Below are 25,930 nucleotides of genomic sequence, written 5' to 3'. Positions count from 1 at the left end.
CCTAACACTGAAAGGAGAACCTGAGGCTGCATAAAATCTGCTCTGGTAGCTATCAGTGAAGCAAAAAGCCATTTACTTTTAACTGGGGACTGAGTGGCTCAACAGAAGAGCCAAACCAATTTTGTTTTAATTATTTATTGTGTTCCAATTCTCATTACTGATTCTGTTTTAATTGTATTTTTAATTAACAGCATTGATTACAAAGGACTGTACACTGTGCTCATGTAACTGCTGACTGGTTTAGCTTCCATTTTGCTTTACTACAAAACTCAAAAAAGAAAGGAAAAGGAAGTCATGAAATACTGAAAAGCGAAGAAGAGAGGTGTATGCAGGGCAAATGAAGGGTCTTTCCTGAATTTTATTGGTGAACATGGGCACTTATGAAGACAATTTTAGCAGGTTTTTGTTAGCAATTTGTTACTCCACGCAAATTCCTTGTGATGAGAGACTAACTCCAGCTTTGCATTGGTTTGTAATATTGTAATATGGTGATTCTGTGTCCTCCTTATGGCAACTGGGAAATATTTTATCTTCTACCGCTCTGTGGGAATTGGCTGGGCTGGAGTGGTGAGAGGTGAGTGCCTGACACAACACTGCCTCCATCCCTGCTCTGTTTGTGTTCCCCATTGTGGGGCTGGAGACTGCCCTGGGGTCTGTCAGGGCAGCTGAGGGACTCTGCGGGCAGCCCCAGCCCATGCCCTGGACACCTCCTTGGATCGTGAAGGCCTGCTGGTGCTCTCTGGTCGCTGACTGCTCACTGTTGCTGCTCTGTTGAGTCCTGCTGGCTTGCCAGCACTCCCGGTTTTCTGTTGCAAGACTATGATTCAGCTCTCAGACTCCAGAAATAGGACACGTCTGGTACTCCCTGTGAGCTCACATCACAAGTGCCCAGCATTGCAAGTGGAGCAAAGGCCTGGCTGGCTGCTGGAGAAATAAGCAGTTGTGAACTAGTTTTTGAATCCTCAATAGCTGCTCATTTTAGCCCTGTTCACACAGCAGGTTTTTGTCACTATGGTTATCCAGGGAATAGCTGTTCTTTGGGGGAAATGTCTCTTCCTTTTTAAGAGAACAAGTGTAGCTGTATGAACAGGCCTAGTATTTATTTCTCATTCACTTTTGTTTAAAATGCTCTCACTATCCAAGCAGGGAACAGGAGGGAGAGACTGCCATATCACTGATCATTCTTGCCCAACTAACATCAAATATTAATGCAAACAGCTCATAAGCTCGACAGATACAGATGTGCATTTGAATAATTTTAGTTTATCTTTGTAGGCATTGAATTTACAGTCGGAAATTGAGAGCTGCTGTCCAAAGTGTCACAACAGAAGGCTTTGCAGACTACAGTCTAGGAGATTGCTGTTCAGCAATAGGCACTCCAAAGGTCTTGCATTCAGCTCCCTTGAGGTTTTTCAACAATAAGTTCCAAACAAGTTTTGGAGTTAGATGTAGATACAGTGCTGATTTGAGGCATGGAGAAAACAGTGGGATCTTTAAATGACTTCTGTCCATTCTGGGTACTGAGTAAGTGCAACACAGAATAAAAAGACTTGAAGACTTTTAAACCAAGACTCATTTCAATATGAGAAAGGTTCCTTTAAACTTCATAAGTGTCTACTTATTTTTGTGAAATCAGCATTTTTGAAATTTCAAAAGCATCCTCTCAAGTGTTACACAGGGATATAAATGCACCACTGCAGTTTCCAGCTCAGATAAAGGAGCAGAATTTCATGTTCTATTTACTCTCTTTACATAGAAAGCAATGGTACGTCAAAATAAATGAATCTTCTTGCTAATAACAAATAGTTTTGGTCCCCCTGAGACCCTGGTCACAAATAGGTATTATGAACAATCCTTTCAGTAAGATTTTCTATTCAGTTTTGTCTCTATATTTTAATATTTTCTCCGTTATTTTCCCGGCTTGTTTAAGAGAGTATCATGTTTTAAAGCCAATATATATGGCATCTGCTTTATCCATGAGATGTCTTTTTCTGTCATCTAAAACTCCTGGCACCAAGGAGTTTCATCTGAGAAGGTCAAATTTAAGCCCCTTTGCAAAAAGGAAGTTGTTGAAACAAATGTCTGAGCTATTTTTTGAAAATACTGGGGTTTTGAACTTTATGAAAAAATTCATATTTTATAAACAGCTTTCCAAATGGTGTCCTGCTTCTCCTTATCAGATCTGAAGTTAAAACCAACCGTTCCTATAATTCTGAGGCATGAGTCATGATGTTGGGGCATGTAGGCTTAATTTCTGAGGCCCAAATTTAGTATAAACCCCACTAAACTATCCCATAATTCGTAAAAGTTTCTGCTCTTTAGATTTGTTGTTCTCAGAGTTTTAATGCTACCATTTCTGATGTGGGGCTAAACACCACTAATCACCAAACCTACAGAGAAAACAGAGCAATACAAATGCAGCTTTGACAGAATATTGTAATAATTATTCCCTCTTTTCTGTCCCTAAAATGCTTGCTGTGCTCTGTTCATATTAATAAGCAGACTTTTGTTTTACTCAAGTTAGATGTTAGAACACAGTGGGAGGAGGGAGCAAAGTTACATCTATGTTTCTATTAATTGCATGCAATACATCACTGAGCAGAATTTTAATAGAGCTGAAAACCTTGGAACAAGTGGGGAAAAAATATCTGTCACTCACAATCAAAAAATATATCAGAGCAACCTCTGGCTCTGGGCAGTGCCTTGAACTTGAATGTTCTCTTGGAAGAATTCAGAGATTTTCACTATGTTGACCAGGCAAAATAGTTAAGTATTGCATATGCTTGTGGGGGAGAGTCACTGCATACTGAGGTCTTTGCTTTTCTATATGCTATAGCCATGCTGTGGTAGGGCAAAAAACCTCATTTGGTAAACGTGACAAATGCAGGTTGTTGGCTGAAGGAAGAAATGAAAAATGAGTCAAAGCACCTTTGAAATCTTTGTAATAAATAACACTTTTAGACCAAACCTGGACCACTGAAGAGAGATCTATTAGTCTTTTCTACCTCTTGATTTTTTGCCTTCCCTTGCCTGGCTCTGCAGCTGTCAGGCATTTCTCCTAATGATAATTGTTCTAAGCCTATTGTAGCTTCCATGAGCCTGAAAGCAGCATTTCTTTCTAAAGGCACCCAAAGTTAAAGAGTACAATTGAGAAGTGGCTTTCAAACTCAAAGGAAGGGAAAAAGTCATGTTAACAAAAATCACTGGGAAAGGAACACTAAACATTTCTGATTGCCAATTTTGCTTTCCTGTGTCAAGTGCCAAGAGATACTGAAATCAACGTAAACTGCATGTGCTTAGGATTTTCCTCTGGCTGAGTAGCTGCCCCTCTGAAGGCAAATAGAGGATTTGGCTGAAAATGGCTTTGGTTGGAGCCCTGAGTCCTGTGAAGAAATGACCATGATAATAATGTTTTCTCCTTTATCCATACTTCTCCCTCCTGAGTAACTCACTGCTCCCTTTCTTTGAAGAAAAAAAAAAAGGCAGGGAAGGGCAGAAAGGGAGGACACTCATTTGCAAACTCTAACTTTAAAAATGCAGGCTTTATGATGAAATACTTACTTTCATTAAAAACACATTCTTTTTATTGGAAAGAAGTTCAGACTGTCAATTTTAGTCTTCCTTAAACAAATAGCTTACTCTTTTGAGTACTGTCTTATAGATGTCTATGCTCTGTGAAGAAGATTTTGATCTAATTTGTATTTGATGAGCTGGGAAGCTGTAAATGACCATATGTGTCATCTTGGGAACATTGTAGCTTTATGCAGTGTTCGACTAGATGAAGGATCCATTAGTGACCCAACAGAGGTGGTTTAGAGCAGGCAAGGAGAGCTCTCTAAGCACCATCTGCTCGTACTCTTGCTTGTAAAACGATGTCATCTGCTGCTATAAAAACATTATGCTGATCTCTCCTACAGTACACGGCTGCTGTGCTTCTCTAAGCAGTGGAAAAAGGAGTCAATGCCACTGTACTGGGACAAGAGGTGTTAACCATAGGTGAAATTGCACATGGCTTGCTTGGCTTCCCATACCTTGTGGCTGTACCATAAATGTCACCCCCCTTCCCCCAAAAAAACACCCCACCCAAAACCCAACAACAACAAAACAAAAAAGGAAGATTCAGCATTACATGTAACTGATGAAGCTGGGTAAGTACTTGGACTGTTTGCTCAGTTGCATTTTGCCCCACGTTGGCTGCTGCTGAAGATTGGGAATATATTTAAGATAGATTGAATGATGGAAAATGAGATGTCTTTGATTTTAGATGGAATGAGCTCAGAAAGTCCTACCATTTCTTTTGGCAATCAGATTTTATGGCTTGGAGTATTTGGCTGCCTAACACCTATGAGGCGTTATAAAGCTGCTTTACCTACCCTGGAAGTTCCAAGTGTACACATCAGTATTCATTTTCAATAGTACTCATAACCATTACACCCAGAGTAATAATTTTGTACTAGTGTATATAGAAAAACAGTCAGTGTCGGTATCAGAAAGAGACAGGTTCTAATGATGCTATAGGAATTCTTGGAAGTACAGGGAACTGTAGCCTCCACTGATTAAAGATGTAGTAGTTTGCTTTCCACACCCAAATTCAGTTGTTATGACCTGGGATTCTTGTACAGTATTACCAGACACAAAAACTGTTTTTAGGAATCTGCAGATGAAGGAAAAATAATAGAGTGAAGTTGTTATAGTTTATGTTGCTTGCAGTCCAGTGGCTATGCACACTTCATATGATAATGAGTTTAAAGCTAGTAAGTCTTAAAATTGCTATATATGCCTGATATCTCTGAGTGATGATAACATTGTCTTCTACCAATCAAGTTTATGGTAAGGGAACTAAACCATCTATTTTAATATCTATTTTGACAAAACATTTTTAGACTACTGGTAATTTGATGGCCACCTCCAATTTGTGATGCAGAGGGGAACAAACTTCCAAGCAGTGTCATGTGGAATAACATGTCAGGAAAGGTGGCCATAGCATTTTCCATTGCTATGTGAGACTCATATAAGGTCCTAATGATATTATCTGTCATGTGGATGTCATGTGCTAAAGAATTGAAGCATCTGATGTAGTTCTCTTTCTCACATTCTTCTGGTAACCTTGAGGTGCCACAGCTGTGGATCAGATCTTCATTATTTTGACTATTAAGGGTAGCTCTACATTTTCCTGCCTGTCTGAAAGAGCAGGAAGAGGCCAGCAAATAGGACATTGGAAGGCTTTTCATGCCTGTGTTTGGCTGTTGGCTTGATCACTGACCTGGACAAATCACTTCATTACCCTTCACTTCTGTTGCCACTTCTTACTGTTTCTCTTTTAGCATATTGCATGAGTCAGTGAAATAATGTATACTTTCCATTATAATGTATTTCAACCCAAATCTTACTTGTAAACATCACTGTACTGTAAATAGAAATTAAAGATTTGGTATTCATCCAAGAACAAAGCAAATGCCTATTTTTATATCATGGTGACAGGCTGGAAGGACTGAAAGAGGACTGAAAACCTTCTTGTATAAAAGAGCTTTGACCTAGAGCAAAAAATTCTTGTCTACTCTTTCAGTGAGATTCTGTTAGTATCCAGCTGCCCTAGAAACTGAAAACCTAGAAACTGCCCTAGAAACTTGCATTTAGAAGTGGAAGATTGGTTACATTTTCTACTGCTGTGGCATTCTACCACAGCCTTTGCACAACGATCTTACTCTACTCTTACAAACTTCACAGAATATTTTGCATTGCAAGGGACCCAGAAGAATCATTGAGTTCCAATCTTAAATGCATGGCTCATACAGGGATTGAACCCCTTCATGCCTGTGAAGTTCAGGTGTGTGAGACTGTAATATCTAAAGATGCTTCTGCACCTTCAGAGAGCCATCCTTGTGCTCAGGCATTCACAAGAGAAGCTGTAATAAACAGCAGCAACCCTGATGGATAAGAAATAGGAGAAAGATCAGAAATTTGTGCCACTTTCCTTGCTTATGTTAATGTCTGTGACACTGTACTTCAGTAGGCTACCTATAAGGTTCCTAAAGAATTAAACAGCTTACTTGGAATAAACCAGCCTACTGGGATTAGAGATATACATGAATCTTTGAATCTTCTCAATATCATATATAAGTGTCTACTCTGGTCGTATTTCTTCTTCACAATAGTTATTGTACTATTAGTTTCTTGTGAGAGAAATGACAAGAGATATTATTCTATCTTGTGCTTCATTCATCTGTAGTTTATAAGGATGCAAGCCTTTGTAATAGGCATTTGTCTCCATCTATCTCAAGGGCTAAAGAAATTAAATCCTTTAGGACATTGATTGAAATCATAGTGAGAAAGCATACTTGGTTTTCAGATAGTTTTGCTACGGCTGCAGGAGGGAATTTAATTGCTTATAGGATTTGGCCCTTGAGACTAAACCACATAGGAGGGAGTAGGACTGCACAGTGACTCTCCAGGTGTCTTGTCCTGGCAGGTGGCTGAAGCATCAGCCTTAGCTAGGTGATGAGACTAGTGCAATTCATTTCAGATATTAAGGACAGATGGAGATGTGAGACAAGCAGGGATACAGCAAGCTTGGTAATTTCAGCAGGTGAAATACAGAAGAAGTCCTGGTGCTGGTGACAAACCAAGTTGAGAAGCCCACCTAATGTGTTGAGACAGACACATAACTCTGGGTTCAGAAAGAGTCTGTGTTCATGCAATGATGCTGTCCAAGTAATAAGCAATTGCTCTTGGCTCTAATTTCACTGATGCAGTTTTGCTGGTTTAGCTAAATTATTCTCAGACATGAAGTTCAATAAAGTGAAGTGCAAGGCCTTACACCTGTGCACAACCATCCCAGGCTCACCTACAGGTTGGATGGAGAAGTGAATGAGAGCAGCCCTGCAGACTTGAGGGTGATGGTTGGTGTGAAACTGAAAATGAACCATCAATGTGTGCTTGCAGCCCAGAAAGCCAATGGAATCCTGGGTTGTATCAAAAGGAGCATTTCCAGTAGGTCAAAGGAGAGGATTCTCTGTCTCTGCTCTCTGCTCTTGTGAGACCCCACCTGGAATACTGTGTAGAGTTCTGGTGATACCAAAATAAGAATGACATGGAATAAATGGAGCAAATCCACAGGTGGGCACAAAGATGATAAGAAGATTGGAGCACCTCCCCTATGAAGACAGGCTGAAAAAGTTGAGGCTGTTTAGTTTGGAGAAGAGAAAGTTGTGTGGAGACATCATAGCAATCTTCCAGTATCTGAAGGGGGCCCATTGGGAAAATGGAGAGGGACTCTGTCAGAAATGTAGTGATAGGACAAGGCATAATAAGTATAAACAGAATGGGAAAATTTAGGCTACCTTATAGGAAGAAGTTCTTCACTGTGAGAGTGGTGAGGCACTGGAACAGGTCGCCCACAGAAGTTGTAGATGGCAGTGTTCAAGGTCAAGTTGGATAAGGCTTTGAGCAACGTCATCTAGTGGAAAGTGTTCTTGCCAGTGGCAGGGGGGATTGAGACCAGAGGATCTTTACAGTCCCTTCCAACCCTTAACATTCTATAATTCTATAGCTTCATAACTGTTAGTTCCTATGGAGCAAGGCCAAGTTTCTGCCTTCTCACAATCTGCCCAATTCAGGCTCAGTTTATGGTATCTGAAGTCTTAACTTCCAAAATACAAAAGTTACATACCAACACAAGCTTGTTTTTTAAGACAGACTCTGCACCAAATTGGAACATTATATTTCTAGCAACTCACAGGGGATATTGCAGCTTAGTGAGTTATTTGTATTGAACAGGCTTGACGATATTTATATTGTGTGATAATGTCATGGCCTTAGGTGACATGCACGATTCCTTAGGATATGTATGCATGTAGTTGCAATGATGAGGTCAACAATTGTTTCTAAGACCTCTAGAATGTATCCTACTAGTAGTCTCTTGTAAGATGGAAAGATACAGCTCTTCTAAGAAAGAAATTGATTTCCTATGATCAAGAAAAGTGTGTCTAATGCTGTGTTATATGGTCCCTTGTGCAGATAAAAGTAAGTATGTAAAGGTGAGATCTAGTTGGAAAGTTGATCCTTATTCATATATGATTAAATTAACTGTAATATTCAGGTTGATTCTTGATTCAAACCTCAAGGTGCTACATACTTGCTCAGGTCTGAAGTCAGACTCCTGTGTGATTAGTTAACAATTAAATTTTTACATGTATTTTCTTCCTGGAACAGTAGTAATGGTATCCAAAGTTCTCCTGAAGGTATTGATTACTTGGAAAAAATGTATTTAAGACAAAATATGTATTTAAAGGCACTGACCAATCTCCTTTCATAACTGGTTTTCTTTGAAACTTACCCTGACTCTATGTTTTCATACCTGAAACATACTCATGTATTTCTTGGACCCATCCACATTTCTTCCTGTATGAATCTGTCCTTTGACACACTCTGACAAGCATATCTTCTCAATTCTGAGAAACTTTCCATTGTGTACAGCCCTTTTCAGACATTTCCTGTATTTTTCATCCTGCTGAACTGCCCATGCCATTTCAGGCTGGAAGCATGATGTAGTCTTGAGCTGCACACCTTCCACTACATTGGTGTGGATTTGAAGGCTTGCTTTCATCTAGTTAAATCATTCTGCTTTTCTGCTTGTTTGTCCAGTGATTTCAAATTTAGATCAATACATAGAAATGAAAAATAATTTTATCCTGCTGGCCAGGTTACTAAAATATTTAGACCACAGCAAAGTCATGTCTATCATATTTTAGAATTGCTTTCTACCTATCACAATTCTCTTTTATTTCAGTCACAAAATGGAGCATCCTTTTTGATCCTGCTAGCTGTCCAGAAATTCCTCTGCATAAACCTATATGGTGTCTTTGTGAGATTTGATTTCAGTAGCAACAGTTTGCAAACCAATAAATTCTTTCTGCAGAAGTGTCCCTGAATGTTTTGACCAGTTCTCAGAAGTCTAAAAGTTGAAAACCACTTTAGTGGGCAGATCCAATATAAACACATCTACTGCAGTACAGAGGCAGTTGTGGACACCACAGGGATCTTCAGAAAACATAACAGGCATGTGGCAACATCAGAGCATTCCTCTACTGAGTCACATTTCTTTTGTTAGGTGCAGCTTTCTTAACCTCAAACTTTCAAGCATGTTCTTTCATGCTTTTCAGGATGTGTGTTGTTATAACTCTGCTATCTGGTTTTTATATTTAAGTCAATGTAACCAGACCTATTTCTTTCTCTTGAAGATTATCTCCTGTACATAAATAATAACTTGGCAACTAAAACACAAAACTTTTAGGCAATGTTCTGTATGTGTATTCAAATGAACATTTTATAACCAAGTGCTTTTAAAATACATTTACAATAATGACACCCAAGACTGTAGTTTTCCTTTTGCTTTTTACTAGGCATGCAAGGTCAGGACAGGCACTAAATAAATTGCATTGAAGCAAAAGATTTTGCATGGTGGAGACATGAACCTATAGACATGGTTGAACATGTTTTGCCCTTGTATTTTGCCCTGCCACTCCTTTTCTCATGTTGAGCTCTGCAGTCTGAGGCACTGTTTGTTGAGGTAAAATGTTTGGCCACTCCTGTGTTTAATTTAAATGACTAGTTTTACAGCAGGCTGATGTTTAAACTGGAGTAGACTGATGCCTACATTCACGGAGTGGGATTGCAGAGCACTCGGCAGTGTTTAGTCAGTACTCGATCGGGTGGAAGTTTCAATCTGTACATGTAAGCAAGTCCACTGGAAAAGATGCTCTGACAGATGCCTAATTGAAATGTGAAAAAAGCCTATCCTACCATGGGCTCAGACTGGAGCCTCCTGACCCCTTTGCAGGACAGCTCTCATTGTGGAGCCGTGACACGACACTGTGCAAATTCTCTCTGTGTTTATTACCTTTCACCTCTTCTCCCTCCAGACATTTTTGATAGGTGATAATTAAAACATCCAAGGACATCCTATAAAATCCCAAGCTCAGATTGCTGAAGTTTGAATGACATTCTTAAGACTCGGATGTTCTCCTACTTGCTATAGTCCTCTGTGATACGAGACAACTTTTTGCCTCTCTGTTTTTAAATTTGAATAGCCTCTTTAAATAATGCAGTTGTAACAGCTCCCATTTTAGCAACATCTGTGCTCATGTCTTAAGCAACAGTTCCTGGACCTTTATTGTTTTAGTGGAATTGCAACTACTGCTCTGGAGACATACTAACATAATGTATCAGTTCAAGGTTTGGCAGTTCAGGGTTTCAGACCATGCTATACCCACAAAGAACAATAATTTCCCTTTGCTCTCCTTCATAAGCATACACATCTCTTCCTGCACCAAACAAACAATCTCATAAGAAAAAATTAAAAACATAAATATATTTACCAGACCATGGAAGAAAGCTGCAACTTTTTTTCTATTTATTTTTCAGTTCTTAAGGTTTCTTTTTGCTTTTCTTTTGTTGTTGCTTTCACCCCACCCCAGTACACCAGTAAAGAAGTTATCAATTGTTATGTATTAATGCCAGATACAGAAATATTAGCAACATTTTCAGGATGTCAGGGAACTCACTAGTACTTAAGCACACTAACACAGCCTTCTTGTTTAGTGTAGAAATACCTGAGCAAGCTCTAAGCTAGTGAGCTGGAATACCTGAGTAGTCTGTCACAGTTCTCTCTTCAGCCTTTTCTGAGGGTGCCTTGACTGTTCATACCAAACTGACCTGGTTATATTTATGCTTCACTGTACTGTAGGAATACCTTTCTCATTTGATCTTGCAAAATCATCTTCTAAGGAAACAAACAAAAAGGACTAGGGAGTTGTACCCTATCTTTTCTTCCTCCTGTAGCTTCTAGAGCCGTTTTCTTGAGTCACGGAAAATAAACACTCCGTGTTTGTTCCACCCTGGAGAAAAGCCTGTGAACATGGTTAAGATCCCACCCAGGAAGACAGAAACACTTTTCAAATAGTCACACTAAGTACTTGTCACATACCACACAGAGAAATTATTTGAGAGAGAGCTCACCATGCTTGTACTTCTAGGAAGAGATGCAGATTTTGTGACTGGCATTTCTTTGCTTTTGGAAATCATAATTTCAACAGGCAAGCCAGATCTTGTTCTGCATGAGACACCATTATCAAGTGACCTGAGAGAAGGACTTGTATCCAGGGACAATGATTTCTCTAATCTGTGTGTTCGTGCTCCAGCCACGATGTCATCACTTCTCAGAGTCTCTGAGTCTACTTCTTCATGGGGTTTCCCATCTAGAATGTTCTTTTTCCAGCTTTCAGGAGACTTTCTCTTAATGTGAAAATCATCTAGGCTTCTCACACCAGATGGAAAGGTATTTTTCAGCTTAGCAGCTCGGTATGCCCTCAGGCTCATGGGATCAAGCACTCTGAAAGTAACTTCATTAATAAATTGAGAGAATTTGAGTTTAGCTTCTATTTTTTCTTCCACAACAGACAATGAACTTGATGATCCTTGGCTCACTAAGCTCAAGTCAGATGCAGAGGAACTGCTTTTCTTGTGAGTCTTCTTCTGCCTCTGGAGCTTTTGGCTGGTGTTTCCCACTTCTGCTGGATAAAGAGAAGAGTGTTCCAGTCCGTGAGTTTTTTCACCCCCTTTCTGACAGTGCTTTGATCGATGAGGTCGATAGCCTTCATCCTTATTTTTGCTTTTAACAAAGCTTTTAGCTTCTGACCTTGCACTACCCTGTAACTCAAAGCTGTCCTCACTGGAGCTGCAGCGTTTTGAGTAACTGTTCATTGCCAAATCTCCAGAGTTTTCTCTCTCCATCAGTTCCTACTTCTGGTACCCATGTGGTGGTGGATGCGCTGCATGCTCTTTCTTCCCTCACCCTGCCAGCCCCCTCTTGCTTGGCTGGTCTTCCAGGCAGAGCACCCTCTGGCTTAAATGGGAAAATGGAGCTCTTTGACAGTGACTCCATTTATTTTTGTGCCTGTATGTCAGCTGGTGTCAGTGAAAGGGATTCCCATAAATCCTTCTCTATCTTGTGAGACAACAGACTTGTCTTTGAAAGGCAGTGCAGCCATCACATTTTGTTCCATATACATCCCAGATTATGTATATGTTTCATAATTACATCAATAGCACATTCTCATCATTTTAATTAGACATACTAATGAACAGAATCTATAGGACATGTAAATTTTCCAGGGTATTGAGTACTTAGTGGATTAGCATGGGCTTTCATTGATCCAAAGCAACATATGATATATTTCTGTCTCTTGAACTGGAAACCAAACTACCATGATGTGGATCAATTCGTACTAAGTAAAGTCTGGGGTGGTTCTGTTTCAGGGCTTTTTAAAATCCAATAGTAGAGAAGGTCATGTTATATTGTCCTAATGCTACTAGTGTTTGCTATTCTATTAGAAAAGTTAGTAATAAATCTGCCAGACCCACAAAAGCAGAGAAAACATGATTCTCACTTTCTACCTTCTTGTTCTTGCCATAGTTTTCATTCTAAAACAATTTTTAAAGTTAGAATCCAAACAAGAAGCAATATTTCAGCATTGTAAATAAGCTTGCAGTAATAACAATGGGTTTTTTTCAGTATGCGGTGCTCTTCTCATTATTTACTGTTTCTATTAACAGGCAAATCTGAACTGTGGAGTGCAGAATTTCTTTTTTTCACCTGTATATGCAGGAATCTAAGGGCTAATTTAAGTGAGGTTGAAGACTATAATCCTACTTTATAATCAGCATGGATATCTGTAGCGTCCCAAAGATGTGCTGCCACTAGAACCAAACAGAGAATGAACTGACTGATAAAATCAAAAGGGATTTTTTGAGTGTTTTTGCATCTCCCTACTTTAGCATAAGGGTGAAAGCAAGTAACGTAACCCTTTTTGGCTGATGGGATTCAGATGCTGCTTACATCACTGTCACTGCCATCACCATGGCTTCTTGACTGGTGAAATGCAGAAAGTGGAGAAAGAAAAGAGAAGAGAATCACAAGCAGAGAAGTGAGCGACCTCCCTTACACACTGGGACAGGGGTACCTGAGGAGAACCCCTGGAAGGGGCTGAGGAGTAGAAAAAGGTGGCAAAGGAGGGAGTAAAATATCAGTAAAGAGCACTTTTAAAAGTATCATGCATAGCTCAGAGGTGAACAGCAGCTTGTAGTTCCATGAACTTTTGAAGTAGACATTTAGGTCCCTCATTACAAGGCACTTTACCCACTGCATAGAATTTATTGTCTCCACATTGGTAATTCTAACACTCATTTAAATCATAGTTCATAAAAGCTGCTGAAGTGTTGCAAATCTCTCAAATTAACATAGTAAGTACATTAATTTTGCAAATAAAAGGGGAACATGAAGATCCTTTTGGCACATCAGAAGTCAATTGCTTTTACTGGAATTACTTTCTGAAATGCTTCCATATTTTCTATGGGACTGTGCCATTACATTGTATGCTACAAACATTATCCTGATCACAGAGATAATGTGAATTAAAAAGCATAAATCCTGTTCCCACTGTCTTGTTTTGGATGAATTTATTCCTCTCTCAATGGAACGGGAATGTTGACAGTTTAAAGGGCTGGAAAAGGCCTTCAATTGTCAACATGAAGATTTTCATGACCTTTTCAATGCAGTCAGGGAACAATACAGCACTACTCTACTCTTGTAAAGCCAGAATTTATGGATTTTTCAGTATGTCTAATACAGACTTATATAAACTTAAGGTTGCTCACTGAAGCAAACAGGATTTCCAAATACATCAGGTCTATGCTAATGCATCTTAGGTCTTCTGCTTTCCAGATCCATTAGAGCCTAGAAAAATGTGAGTTCTGCAGTTTTAATGGACTTTATTAATAATGCCTGTTTCAGAAACAGAGCAAGCCTCATTGTTGAGCCAAAACCTGTAATGACTTGTACATATTTAGAGAAGAGCTTTTTTATTCATGAGAGATTGGTCTCATTTGTACAAGAATGAAGCTATGTTAACTACAAACAAAAATTGATCTATCCATTGCATTAGTGCAAATTTTAAGGTATGAACCAGAAGACTGTGGGACTGCCAGCAAAAAGGGATCATATAATTTTCATCTATTGTCAGGAATGAGCCCATTTGTTCCAAAATATTTCATTTGTATAGCACTCAAACATATGTGTGTGTGTGTGTGTGTGTGTGTGTGTGTGTGTGTGTATGCATATATATGTAGATATATATGTATATATATGTGTGTGTATATATATGTATATATATATGTGTATATATATACACAGAATATATGCAAAATGCCAGGTTGTAGGTTATAGGTAACATAACACTCGTGAGTATCCTATAGTGCTTATACTGCTGTTTCTCTTTTTTCAGATGGTTTCTGCCTAATGACACAGACATATGACACAGACATACCAAATTATTAAGAAAAAGAATTATCAACAGCTGCAAAATAAAACCAAAATAATTATTCTTACTTAAATGATATAGAACTTTTCACACTATGAATCTTGGTTGCAATAGGTGTTGGCAAAGTTCATAGTAACAGTAACTGTTCAGTGTTCTTTCTTATATTAATTAACCTAAGTATTCTCAAGAGATTACTTGAATCACAGAAATTATTTCCAACAGTCACTTGTATAGAGAAGTTGAAAATTAAAACAAAATATACTTAAAAATATGAATGTTTGATATTTTGAACTTTCTTATAAAGATTAGCTGTTTGTGATTTATTTTCCATATGTTTTGACTTGCTTGTTGAAGAGTTCAAATTATTTTACCTAATATATTTAAATATCTGAAGACATTGCTCATTCGGAGAATTTCTTGTTCCATTGCAAAGAGGTACATCTCTGAACGGCAATATTTGCTACAGCAGTCTGGATGGTACTCTTCAGAGAGCTCAAATTCTTCGGTTACTTATTGCTACAGTGTGCCTCTGCTAGGTGGGTGCTTGCCAGATTTCTAAGTTCTTCTAAAACAGTCATGTTAACATTAAATAGTCATAAGAGAAAAACTTATATATTAATTTTGCCCTATTTTGGAAATGGCGCAATTGTTAGAATAATACAGTATGTCTGTGCAAATCAATTGAAAACTGTCTGATCCAAGTGACAGACTTCACTGTAGATATGGTGTCCATTGCCAGCAGCTCCGCCATAATCTAATTCATTGACCTTTGATCAACACCTGCACTTTTGTCTGTAGCTACCATTAACTGGCTTTTAAATTAGAAAAGTACTCTCTTTTTCTATGCATTGATACACAATTTTGCATAATGTGACCCTGATCAAGGTGATATCTCTAGATACTATCAAGGCTCACTCTTAAGTGAACCATTTCTAGGGACTAAAGCAGATACTGTTTGCAATTTTGTCTGGAGCAACGGCTGAGGTGTTCTATTCTATTTTCATATTAATATAAGAATATAAACAATCAATACTGATCTATTCCTGTTAAATTGACTGTTGAGTCTGAAACATTTATAACAGAATTATTGTTAAGATCACAGCTTAAGCGGGACTTAAATAATGACAGTATTTCAGCTGACAAGACTGAAGCATTCAGGGATTTGTCTAGTAAACTTGTTACTTAGAAAAACATATGAAGATTTTTTGAAAGTTTAATTTAGGTTATTTATATACTTAATGTAATTTTTCAGAAACATTTTTAGAAACCTTTGTATTTTGCAAAAAAATTGAGCATAATGGAGTTATGTGCAAACACGACTTGATGCGTTGGCATATTTCTACAGGCCATTGTCTGAAGATTTTATATTGAAAGCTGATTTTTGTGGGAGCTAAAAAAATATTATATATTAATTCCACCTTCTCTTTTAAATAATATCCCCAGTTTTTAATCTTCAGGAGATTTTAACTTTTGCTAACTGTTTTAAAAGCAAGTACAAGCTACCTTGTATTTTCTGCAGGTTGTTGTTATGACAACTGGAAGTTTCTCTGTGTAGAGCTCTGGAAGATATAATAATTTTTGGGTCAAAGCAGACAACATTCAACAGTTTTAGTACTAAAGGCAAGCGCAAAGTTTTTGTATATCTAGCCTTTTAATATATTAACAACATCTTCAGCAGATTATTTACATTAGAAATACCAAACAAGTATAAAAGTTTTCCACAGTTTGAGATTCATAAGAAAGTTTTAAGTTATTAATAAAAAAAGTAAATCTGATTTTTAAAAATATTGAGGGTTATTTTATATGCAATTCCAGAGCCTTTTAGAATGAGAGAGTAGAATCCAAGATTTTGTATGACTGCTGTTATCTATACTGTTCTGGGTAAAGCAAAGAGTGAGTTTTTCCGTTACAATGGTGTGTATTTCCTGTAAATATTTGTGTTTCCAGCTCTCAGTCAGACTTTCAGCTGTACAGAAGTACTGCTAACCACCAGAGCCAAACTCACTAGAATTTGTAAGAATGGTGATTAACTTCAAAGTTCTCAGTTTGCCCTAAAGATGTGTATGTCCCTCAGCAAATACTCCACTCTTAAAATAGCTATATCCCCACTCTCGCAGTTCCCATTCTTTTTCAGATATACTCTTACCTCATGCCTTTAATGAAAATTTTATTGCATCTTATCCACTCATCTTCCCCCTTAATGCAGTTAATTTTGAAGTGTTTTATGGGACCTTTCAGTTTTGCACTTCAGTTTATCTCTTTAAATAATGCGGGTGTTCCTCTCTGCGTTTCTTTTAGCTGAAGTTACTTTGGTTATTTTTCTTTTTTTATCCTGTAACAGTTGCCAAATACAAATTTGCCTTTAGACAGTGTTAGCTTCAAGTCTTCTCATCATTGTTCTACTTAGGTATTCTCCAGAAACTCTATCACATTTCCAAATTAAAGGGAATAATGTCTATTTATAGGGTGCTAAATACTACTTTCAGTATTTTTATTTCTTTTAGAACAAACAGTTTTTAAGGAGCAGAGGTGCAATCAGTGTTGCCTGTATTCATTTTTTCTCAAGAGATTCTGCTTGAACGTGCTTCAGTCCTAAGGAAAATCTCAGCAGACATTTGCTCCAACTCTGTAGGATCCAGCCATCTTCAGAAACAGCAGAATGAAAGTTCAGTTCTTTTATTTTAATGGTGACTGCTAATGGTAACAAGCTAAAAATCTTAAAATGAGTTTTCCCCTTTTCTCTCAGTTGTTGGTAGCTTGGCATCATGTAATGACAAACAAAAAATTGGACCTGTGCAGTCACCATTAAGTCTGGATTTTTAAAAACTGGTAGTTTTTATTGGCATGAAAAGGAGGTGAAAAGGTACTGTGATGTCTTACAGATCAAAGACATTTAAGAAACTCATGCTTCTATGCAGGAATCTACATGGTGGACAGTGTCTGCATCCAACTTTGGATGTAAATTCCTCTAAATTCTCATTAATCTACTTCTCGATCATAATGGGGAAAACATTTATCTGTTTTACAATTATAGGCTGTCCAAACACAATGTAACAAATTGCTGTGCCATCTTTCTTGTCAGCAGTCATAAGTCTGATTCATTTAATTTACAGCTGTATACTAGACAGAGCTGTGGTAAGCCTGTAAGAAGTGTTGAGCATTAGAGATGAATTATAGTACAAATTCTGCACCACTCTGAAAACAGAGCCACTGTTCTCTGATAAATGCTACAGATGCAGTAAAATTAGAGACAGTCACCCAACTAAAATGCAAGCTATATTTATAGCTTTAAAAATAAATTAAAAAATTAAGGAAGAGAAAAATGTAGGCACAAAGTGTTTTTATATACCAATTTTAATTTTTTGTTTGCATTATAATAGTCCATTCGACCCAGGTCCTTACTGCATTCAGTATTTTACTTTCAGAGGTCCTGCCATTTACTGTATCAGCAGCCAAATAGTATCAGCTGTAATCTGTTGGCTCATGTGTTGGCTTCTCCTGACTAGTACAAAATTGCACTGTGGACTCAGGTTGCTGTCTGTATTTTTAGTGTTTCAAAGAAATGTAAAAGTCATTTGTGGCATTATATAATGGCATTTGGACACCCTTATTTATGGAGGAGCTTTTTCCCTTTCCTTCTCCCATAAAGAGAAATTTTACTCTTGCTGAGAAAAGACAGAGAAATGAAACTGCAGAGTTAGGCCAAGCTTCAGAACATATACACTATAGCTTTTTCTCCATGTTGGAAGTTCTTAACACTAAAAGTTTGTTATATCACCTGCCTGAGAAATTTTTCTTCCCATCCAAGAGAGACAGAGATTCCTTGCTAACAGAAAACGATAGCATCTATGAATAACAATTTATCAGATTTGTGTTCAGTGACCAACCGCGGCTGCATACCTGGACTGTGAATGATTCCTCAAAATGCTTTCTATCCTCTGCCAGCATCATCTTTTTCTTGCCCAGTTTCTGCTTTAGCCAGCTGCTCCATGAACTCTTCTTCACACGCTGTACCGTTTTTGTAGCCGTGCTGTAGGATGGGTAGAACTGTAGGTCATCTGCATTAGCATTTGATTGTGTGTCTCCAGTTCACTTTGTAGTTGTTTGGTCAAAAGACAGTAAAATAATTGATTCTTCTGAGAATACACAGGTGAGAAGTCTTAGTTTCTTCCACTGCTCCTTGAAAATGTGTATTTTTAGGAAAGTGTCAAATCCTTTGGGTCTAGTCTTTAAGCCTGTCCTTCTTTGAGGTAGGATGTCAGTGTCATATGGCTTTCCAAATTAGGTATGCCATTTCCTTATTTTCATTCCCATATGGCTTTCCAAATTAGGTATGCCATTTCCTTATTTTCATTCTCTTTTCCTTCTTATTATTTCCCAGTCCTATGATTACTTCTATTCATATTATTATTATTACTGTTATTATTACTACTATTATTATTGTTATTATTATTATTAAAAAGAGGAAGAAGAAGCATAAGAAAATTTAAGGCAGTAGAGATGAAAAGTGAGTGGAAGAATGGAATTAGTTTCTCATGCAAAATGAGACTTGGAATAAAAATACACTTGCTTTTTATTCAGGTGGAAGGAAAATATTTCCCACTCATTAATTATGCTATATTTCAAAATTGATGATATTTTATATACAATTTTATTTTACTTTAATCCATTCCTAAATCAATGCTGGATGCCACAGTCTGCAAGGTCTTGCTGTCCCTGGAGCCATATAATCTCCCTTCCTGATGTGATACCACCTTAGTTATGGACTAAGGGTACCCAAAGTCCTTCCTATTGATGCTTCCAGGAGTATTGAAGAGATTTTTCAGTACAGCAGGGTTTTCTTATAATTTTTTTATATCTGCAGGAATATGTAATTCTTCTAATTAAATGTTAAACATAGAGGAAAGTTTAAGACTGGAAGGTAAGTCTTTGTTAAATGTATAAACCACAAAGGAATAATATGTTGCTGTGATATTCTTTCTCTTCTTTCTCTGCCCCCACCCCTGTCCAGCGAGCTTATTCAAATTAGTGAATTATGTGTTAGACTAAGTTGTTCAACAGTATAATACAAAAATTCACAGTTCTTTGTGGCAGGTAAAATCCCTAAGGGATTTGACTTTCGTAAGAACAATTGGCCTGTACTAGGCTTGTGGGATTTCATTAGGATCATTCTTTAGCAGGATTAGGGAATCATAAAGTATAAGGAAAAAATGAACCCTTTCATATAGGCAATGTTATCCTCCTTGATCATAGAGTCACCATTTCCCTTTGAAAGCCTCCCAAACGCAGTTGTGTTTCTCTTCCTCACCCTCCTAATCTGTCTCAGAAATGATTATCAATGACTGCTTCCTCTAGTTGATAAGTAGCAATAGCTTTGGAAATGATCTAAACTTGTTTGTGGGATTACTACTCACTGATGTGTCCTTTAGTCTTGTAGGGATGGTACCCTAAGTTTTACTATTTACTGATCCTGTTATAACAATGTTGTGTTTTCCTGAGATTCTGGGAAGGGCTTTGGGATGTCAGCCTAAATCTCTCCTTTACCAGCTTCTAATTTATCAGACTCTTCAGAGCTGGCCATTGGGAAACTTAATGTTGTTTCCAAGAGAAAGGATATATTATTGTTCCCCTAACTATAACTGTAATTTTGTTATCTTTGTTTCCATTCTTTATCTCTCCATATGCATAATGTGCCAAAGACTTTCTATTTCTATTACACAGTAAATAAGGAAATGGTTGTTCCAGTTCCATGCTTCAAGATGTGCTGGAAAAGTTTGCTTAAAAAAAGGTTGCCTGCATATAAATGAGTTGGGTTGGCAGTATGTTCTAAAATTTGTTGTTATGGGTTATTTGAAAATAACTGGGAGAAGTAAATCGTAATTTCTTCACTGTTGTTGTCATGGGTTTCTGGGCGGTAGAAAACTTGAGCAGGAGGGAAATATTTATGTAGTTTTCTGTGTCAGTTAACTAAATAGTTTGATTTTTTCAGCATATTTTTCCCCACATAAAAAAATTCTGATAATGTTATTTGAAGGAATAGGATATGTTTGTGCTAAAAGTTTCCATGATATTAGTACTGAAACTGTAATGTCTCAGACAGGGCTACAATATAGTTCTACTGAGTCCTGCAAACCTGCATGTTTGCAATCAGAGTTGCAAGTCACAGGAATTGATGATAAGCAGCTATGACTAAATGAGAAAAAAAATGTTTGTTTGCATTTGGATATGTGTGTGTTTGCACACCAAATGTAAAGGTGCATTGCCTGTTCCTAACTCCTTTCTATTAAAATTGCAATTTAAACATGAAACAAAATATTGCTATTTATTTTTCTTCCACACTCATAGTCCCACCTCATTTCATTATATTAAGGAGACATGTCCAGCAGAGCTGTTTAAATGCTGTTGCAGAAGGATGCTACAATATGTGGTGTTTGTTTGGCAAATGTCATGCATTCATGTTGTTTTTCTTACAGACAATTTCATGTATACTCTGTTGGCTTTAGCAATGTTTGACTACTACTTTGTATAATTAAGCAGTCATCCACTATATATATTTTCCTTCATCATTTAATACAAACCTGAGGTAGGCTTAAAATGTACATATTAGCTTTATTAATATTAATGCCACTATCTGATTTTTTCCTTTCTTGAAGATATAAATTATTTTGCTATTTTCATTCTTAATGACCAGTAGCATATTCGTAATACATATTCCAGTTCTGATGAGATCAAATAGATATGTTCCATGATGTTCATTATGCAAATACAAAATAAATACCTCATTTAAAAAAAAAAACCCTATCACGACAGTCATTTACAAATAATTTCATTAGCTTTTCAGCACTGCAGCTTTGGGAAGCTTTATCCATGTAAGCTGCTGTCTTGTAGCTTAATCTATTAACTCCTTTTAAAGACAGTAATGTCTGCCAAATGAAACAACAGAGCATTTTAATTCATGTTTAAAGCAGGCATGCAGTTGTCATATTGCAGCACCTCTAATTCGATGCTAAAGAATTCTTTACTACCTGTTATTCATCTTAAATGAAAAAACAAACATGCTGTTAAGAGAAAGGAATACTCACTTGAGAAGGATTCTGCAAGCTCTGTTCTGCTAGTCCACAGATTGAAATGATGGAGCCAGATTTAGAAGTAGCTTATTAGGTGCATGCTGCTTCAACAGTTACAGCTTTTCTTTTTTTTTTTTTTAACTGAAAGACAGAATCATTTTCTTTTAATGAAGCCAGCATAGAATGATATGCTGTCCGTGTTGCTATGAGAGACTAAACTTGCAGAGCAAAGTCAAACAATTTCAGAATAACTTACCAAGGGTCATTCACAATCAACTTGCCACTGCTTTTCTGTGTAGGCACAAACTTTAACAGCATCAAGGAAGATCATGGTATGTCACAAATGCAGGAAATTACTAGTCAGTCATGTATTCTTGAGATTGAAAGTGATGGATTCAGTATTGTTTGTGAATATAAGCAGAAAACTGGATAAAGCCAAAATCTTTCAATTTGGAACACCCACTGAATTCTCTTAAGAGGGGTCAAGGCTCTGATTACAGTCAATCTGCAGTACCTGCTACTCTCCCATGCTCTGGTGGTTGTATGCTATGTCTAGAGCTCCAACCCTGAGAAAAAGAGTGTAGGAACTGCCCCAAATGGGTCACTAGAATGTGCAAAACAATGTATTTTGTTTTCTTTTGATATTTTGTGAGAAAAACTATTAAGCATCACAATTTTTGTGTGTATATAAACCACTGCAAGTATAAAGACACATAATTATGGTTATAAAATCATCCACATACATCTATATATTTACTATATAAAACCACACACAGTTTTGGAGTTTTAGTGATGTCAAAACGTTGCAATTATAGACACATAATTATGGTTATAAAATTATCTGCAAGTATCTGTATATTTAATATATAGAACCATATATAGTTTTGGAATATTAGTGATGTCACCATTTTAAGTATTTAAATGGTTTTTTAGAAGTCTGCCTGTGGAAAACCCACCACAAATATGTGCATCATGGTCCAACAGTAAATGATATCTACAGCAATGCACTGCACATATGAATTAAGCCTGCATTTTGAAACATTCTATTTTGTCTTTTGCCGAAGGATTCTTTTGGATAAAGAAAGAACTCAGATCCATTTTTCAACTGGAAATTTCCCTGACTATTCAGGTTTTGGCTTATACTGATTTAGTTTGTCCAAAAGACTGGACCTTTTATCTCCAATTTGGAGACAGAAATAAACTGTACTATCACCTATGCTTTGCATCATTAGCTTTCTAGCCTGACATGGGAGGATGGCCAGTTGTAGCCACGCCCCCATGCCTTGTCTTGAAAAAATAAGGTGTCAGGGGATGGGAAAAGAGAATTGTTTACATTAAGTTGTTGCACTGCTACTGTGGAGTTCCTACATGTATCCCAGTCAGAGTGAGTTGCTTGGGAACTTCCCCTTACAGTTTCTCCTTATCAGCTATCAGAAGATTTGGGTTTATTACCCCCACTAAGTTTTGATCACTGGCCAATGTGCAAGAACTTGGTTGTTCAATAAGGCAGATCTTCAGAGCATCCCAGGGGCAAACTTAACCACAGCACGTTCCTTCCACTAGAAAAAACCCAGACCTTCCTTCTTGAAACACAATGATTAATGCCTCTGAATTGACATGCCATTGGGTTCAAAACTCATCAGAAAGTCCTGGATTCCATCACTCATTGCTTCTAACAGCTGCAAGGTACAGACATAGAGCAGAGGTTTGTAGCTCATTGATCATGATGTGTTCAGTAGTGGAATGGCTGTTGTAACTGTAGCATCTTGTAACTGCATTGCTACTTGTGTTCCTATTTCCTTTGACCAATGGTGACATGGAAAGTGTTTGGCTGCTCTTTATTCTGTTTGTTTATGTGATTTTTTTTTTTTTTTGAGAGAGGAGTGGATGAAGGGGGAGGATGGTGGTGGTTGGGAGTGGGGGGTTGGTTGGTTGGTTTGTTTTTCAGTTTTACTTTTTTTTTTTTTTTTTCCCCCAAAGAAGCAAGGCCACTGTATAGCTCTGTAACTAGTTTTTCCATGATAAGATCTTTTGACTAGCAAATTCTTCTCCTCAAGCTCTGTTATATCTTAGAAGCAGACAGGTGAGTTTGAGTCAAATGCAAACAGGCAGTCATTATATATCAGGACCTCCATGTAGGGGAAATGGAGAAAGACCATTGATTGTATTTCTTATGAATTTCCAGAAGAAGGGAAACATGACTTCATTTGCAGACTTTGCTTTAGCCACTCCATACCTACAATCGGGAGGCTAGAGAGCTGGAATATTGGTCAGCTCTTTGTGCATATCTCTTTTTCATTTGGATCTTGCAGGTTTAAAATAATTTTTCCAGGAGTTAGTGGTCAGTGCTAATTTAGGCCAATGGAATTCCAGTTCCAGTTTCCAAAGGAAAGTAGTAGGGCAAGGCAGAGGAACTCCTCATTGAACAAAACTTCTGTCATGAGCTACAAATAACTTTTTTTTTCCTACCTCCTTTTCTATTTCTCCATCTTCTTGGCTTGCCTTTCCTTTTGTGCACTCTGCTGTACCAAACAAGTCTCCTTTCCCTTCCTGCCCATCCCTGTGCAGAGCTTTCTCCTGAATCCATAATCCTATTGTGAAGTCCTGTACAGGACACGTGAAGCTTCTCAGAATGAATGGCTAGCACAACCACTGAGCTTGGAGACAGATACAGGATTTATCATCACTAACCTGGCTGAGAAAACAGTGCCGTGATTGATTCTAAGCATATCTTGCAGAACACTGCTATTTAACCACTCATTCTTTCCCTTTTAAAAGTTTTTCTTTTTCTTTACTCCACCTTCCTTTTCTCTCAGTAAAATTATTGCTAACAATAACCTCAACAGCAGTAGGAAATGAAAGCACAGTCAAAGTTGAACTCTGCATTTCAGCAGTAATGTGACTGGAATCTTTGGTCTTGCCTTTTTATGTGATTTCAACTGAATATTTCAAAACTCGTTCAGTATGAGAGACACGGGCCTCAAAACGGTGTGAGAAAAAAGGCAGTGAAGCAGGTATTTGTAAAAGTGGTGCTTCAACAGGTAAAAACAATAGTCCAGAGCAAGACTGATATCATTGTTCAGTTGTCATTGATTGTCTAACTTAGTTGGCTGGTAACTTTATGTGCACAACATTTTTATTGCACCAAACAGAATAAGGATTAAATCTTCCAATATATTCCTGCTCAACTTGAATGAAAAACAGGTATTGCCACAGAAATACTGTTGGATGATTTCAAGTATTTTCTAAGTGTCTATGAATACTGCATCTATATTGATCTCTGGTAAAGCATGTGAAAACCACCACAACACTTTAATGATGATAAAAGCTTTCAAAGTTTAGTGCCTATTGTTTTCATCTTCTTTCAGTATGATCATCTTTCAGCATTGTATTTAAAATCCTTCTTAAAAATACTCTCATCACATCTAGATATAGAATAACCAAAGATTAGAACCTGGAACACTGCCCAAAACAAAATAAAACATAACCCTTAAATGAAGACAGCAGTTTCCTCTGAAAAAAAAATTGCTATGAATTGTGATAAATTCTTGAGAATTTGGAATTTTTACTAAATTTCACAGAACCACAGAATGAGTTGGTTTGAAAAGGGCCTTAAATATTATCTAGTTCCAACCTCCCACCTACCACTAGATCAAGTTGCTCAGAGCCCCATTCTTGGACACTCCCAGGGATGGGACATCCACAGCTTCTCCAAACAACCTATTCCAATCTCTCACTACCCTCACTGTAAAGATTTTCCTCCTAATATCTAATTTAAATCTGCCTTCTCTTATAGATGTATAAACACACATAAATGTACCTCCATATTCATATTTTGATTTGGAAAGTAATTTATACTTTCATGGGAAAAATTGAAAGGTCCTCTTTTTCATTTACTTTCTTCAGACCAAGTTATTGCTAAGAGCAAGGCTGCAGTAAGAGTACAGACAGTGTGTCTGAATGGTGTCCTATGGTTTTGAAAGGAGCTTATTTTGTGCTTGTGACTGAATATAGGGTTTTTCACTAAAATGATCAATCTTTATGGTGAATTCAAGGTCTTTAACTGGTCCTGGCCATCCTCCCTTCATGGAATTACGTGAGCAGGGAACTTGGAAAAAGAAGCTTTCTCAGTCCTCATGTATAGGGAGTGTTTTCTAATGCTAAGATGCAAAATAACAGAAGCAGCTTGGGTATGGGCTTCAGAATCCTTCCCTGACAGTTCAATGACAGTTATACAAAATTTCACAATCTCTAGACCTTAACAAGGAGAGAGAGAGAAAGGGGGCATTGATGGTCCTTTGTTGACTCAAAATCTACACAGGAACACTGTCAGGGTACAGACAGGGCCAGGCACTCTCAGAGGCAGAGCCACAGGGGCTTCCCAGTCACTGATGGGGCAAGGTCTACCAGAACCCTGTGTTTTTTCTGTAGTGTCTGTCTGTGAAACTGTTGGTGACTGGAGTGTTAGGAAGGACTGGTCCTGCAACT

At 37.6% G+C, this 25,930-nt stretch overlaps 1 protein-coding gene across 8 annotated transcripts in view; it reads right to left on the bottom strand.

Annotated features, from left to right (window-relative positions):
* The window catches only part of BEGAIN (brain enriched guanylate kinase associated), a 158,022-nt gene extending 136,479 nt beyond the window's left edge, over nucleotides 1-21,543 (bottom strand). For 2 of the 8 annotated variants that reach the window (XM_071557500.1, XM_071557506.1), the window contains exons 1-2: nucleotides 21,458-21,543; nucleotides 18,276-18,405 (exon numbers count right to left, since the gene is read on the bottom strand). In XM_071557500.1, coding sequence (XP_071413601.1) covers nucleotides 18,276-18,326 — 51 coding nt within the window. In that variant the 5' untranslated portion in view covers nucleotides 18,327-18,405; nucleotides 21,458-21,543. Of the gene's footprint in view, nucleotides 1-11,016; nucleotides 11,761-18,275; nucleotides 18,434-21,457 lie in introns of those variants that run through there. The other 6 variants (XM_071557502.1, XM_071557501.1, XM_071557510.1 and 3 more) reach the window with 6 other exon arrangements.
* Between the last annotated feature and the right edge of the window lie 4,387 nt (nucleotides 21,544-25,930).

This window comes from Pithys albifrons, chromosome 6 (assembly GCF_047495875.1).
Source record: "Pithys albifrons albifrons isolate INPA30051 chromosome 6, PitAlb_v1, whole genome shotgun sequence".
Classification (NCBI taxonomy): domain Eukaryota; kingdom Metazoa; phylum Chordata; class Aves; order Passeriformes; family Thamnophilidae; genus Pithys; species Pithys albifrons.
The sequence above is the reverse complement of the archived record's forward strand: the minus strand, read 5'-3'. Positions and strand labels throughout refer to the sequence as shown.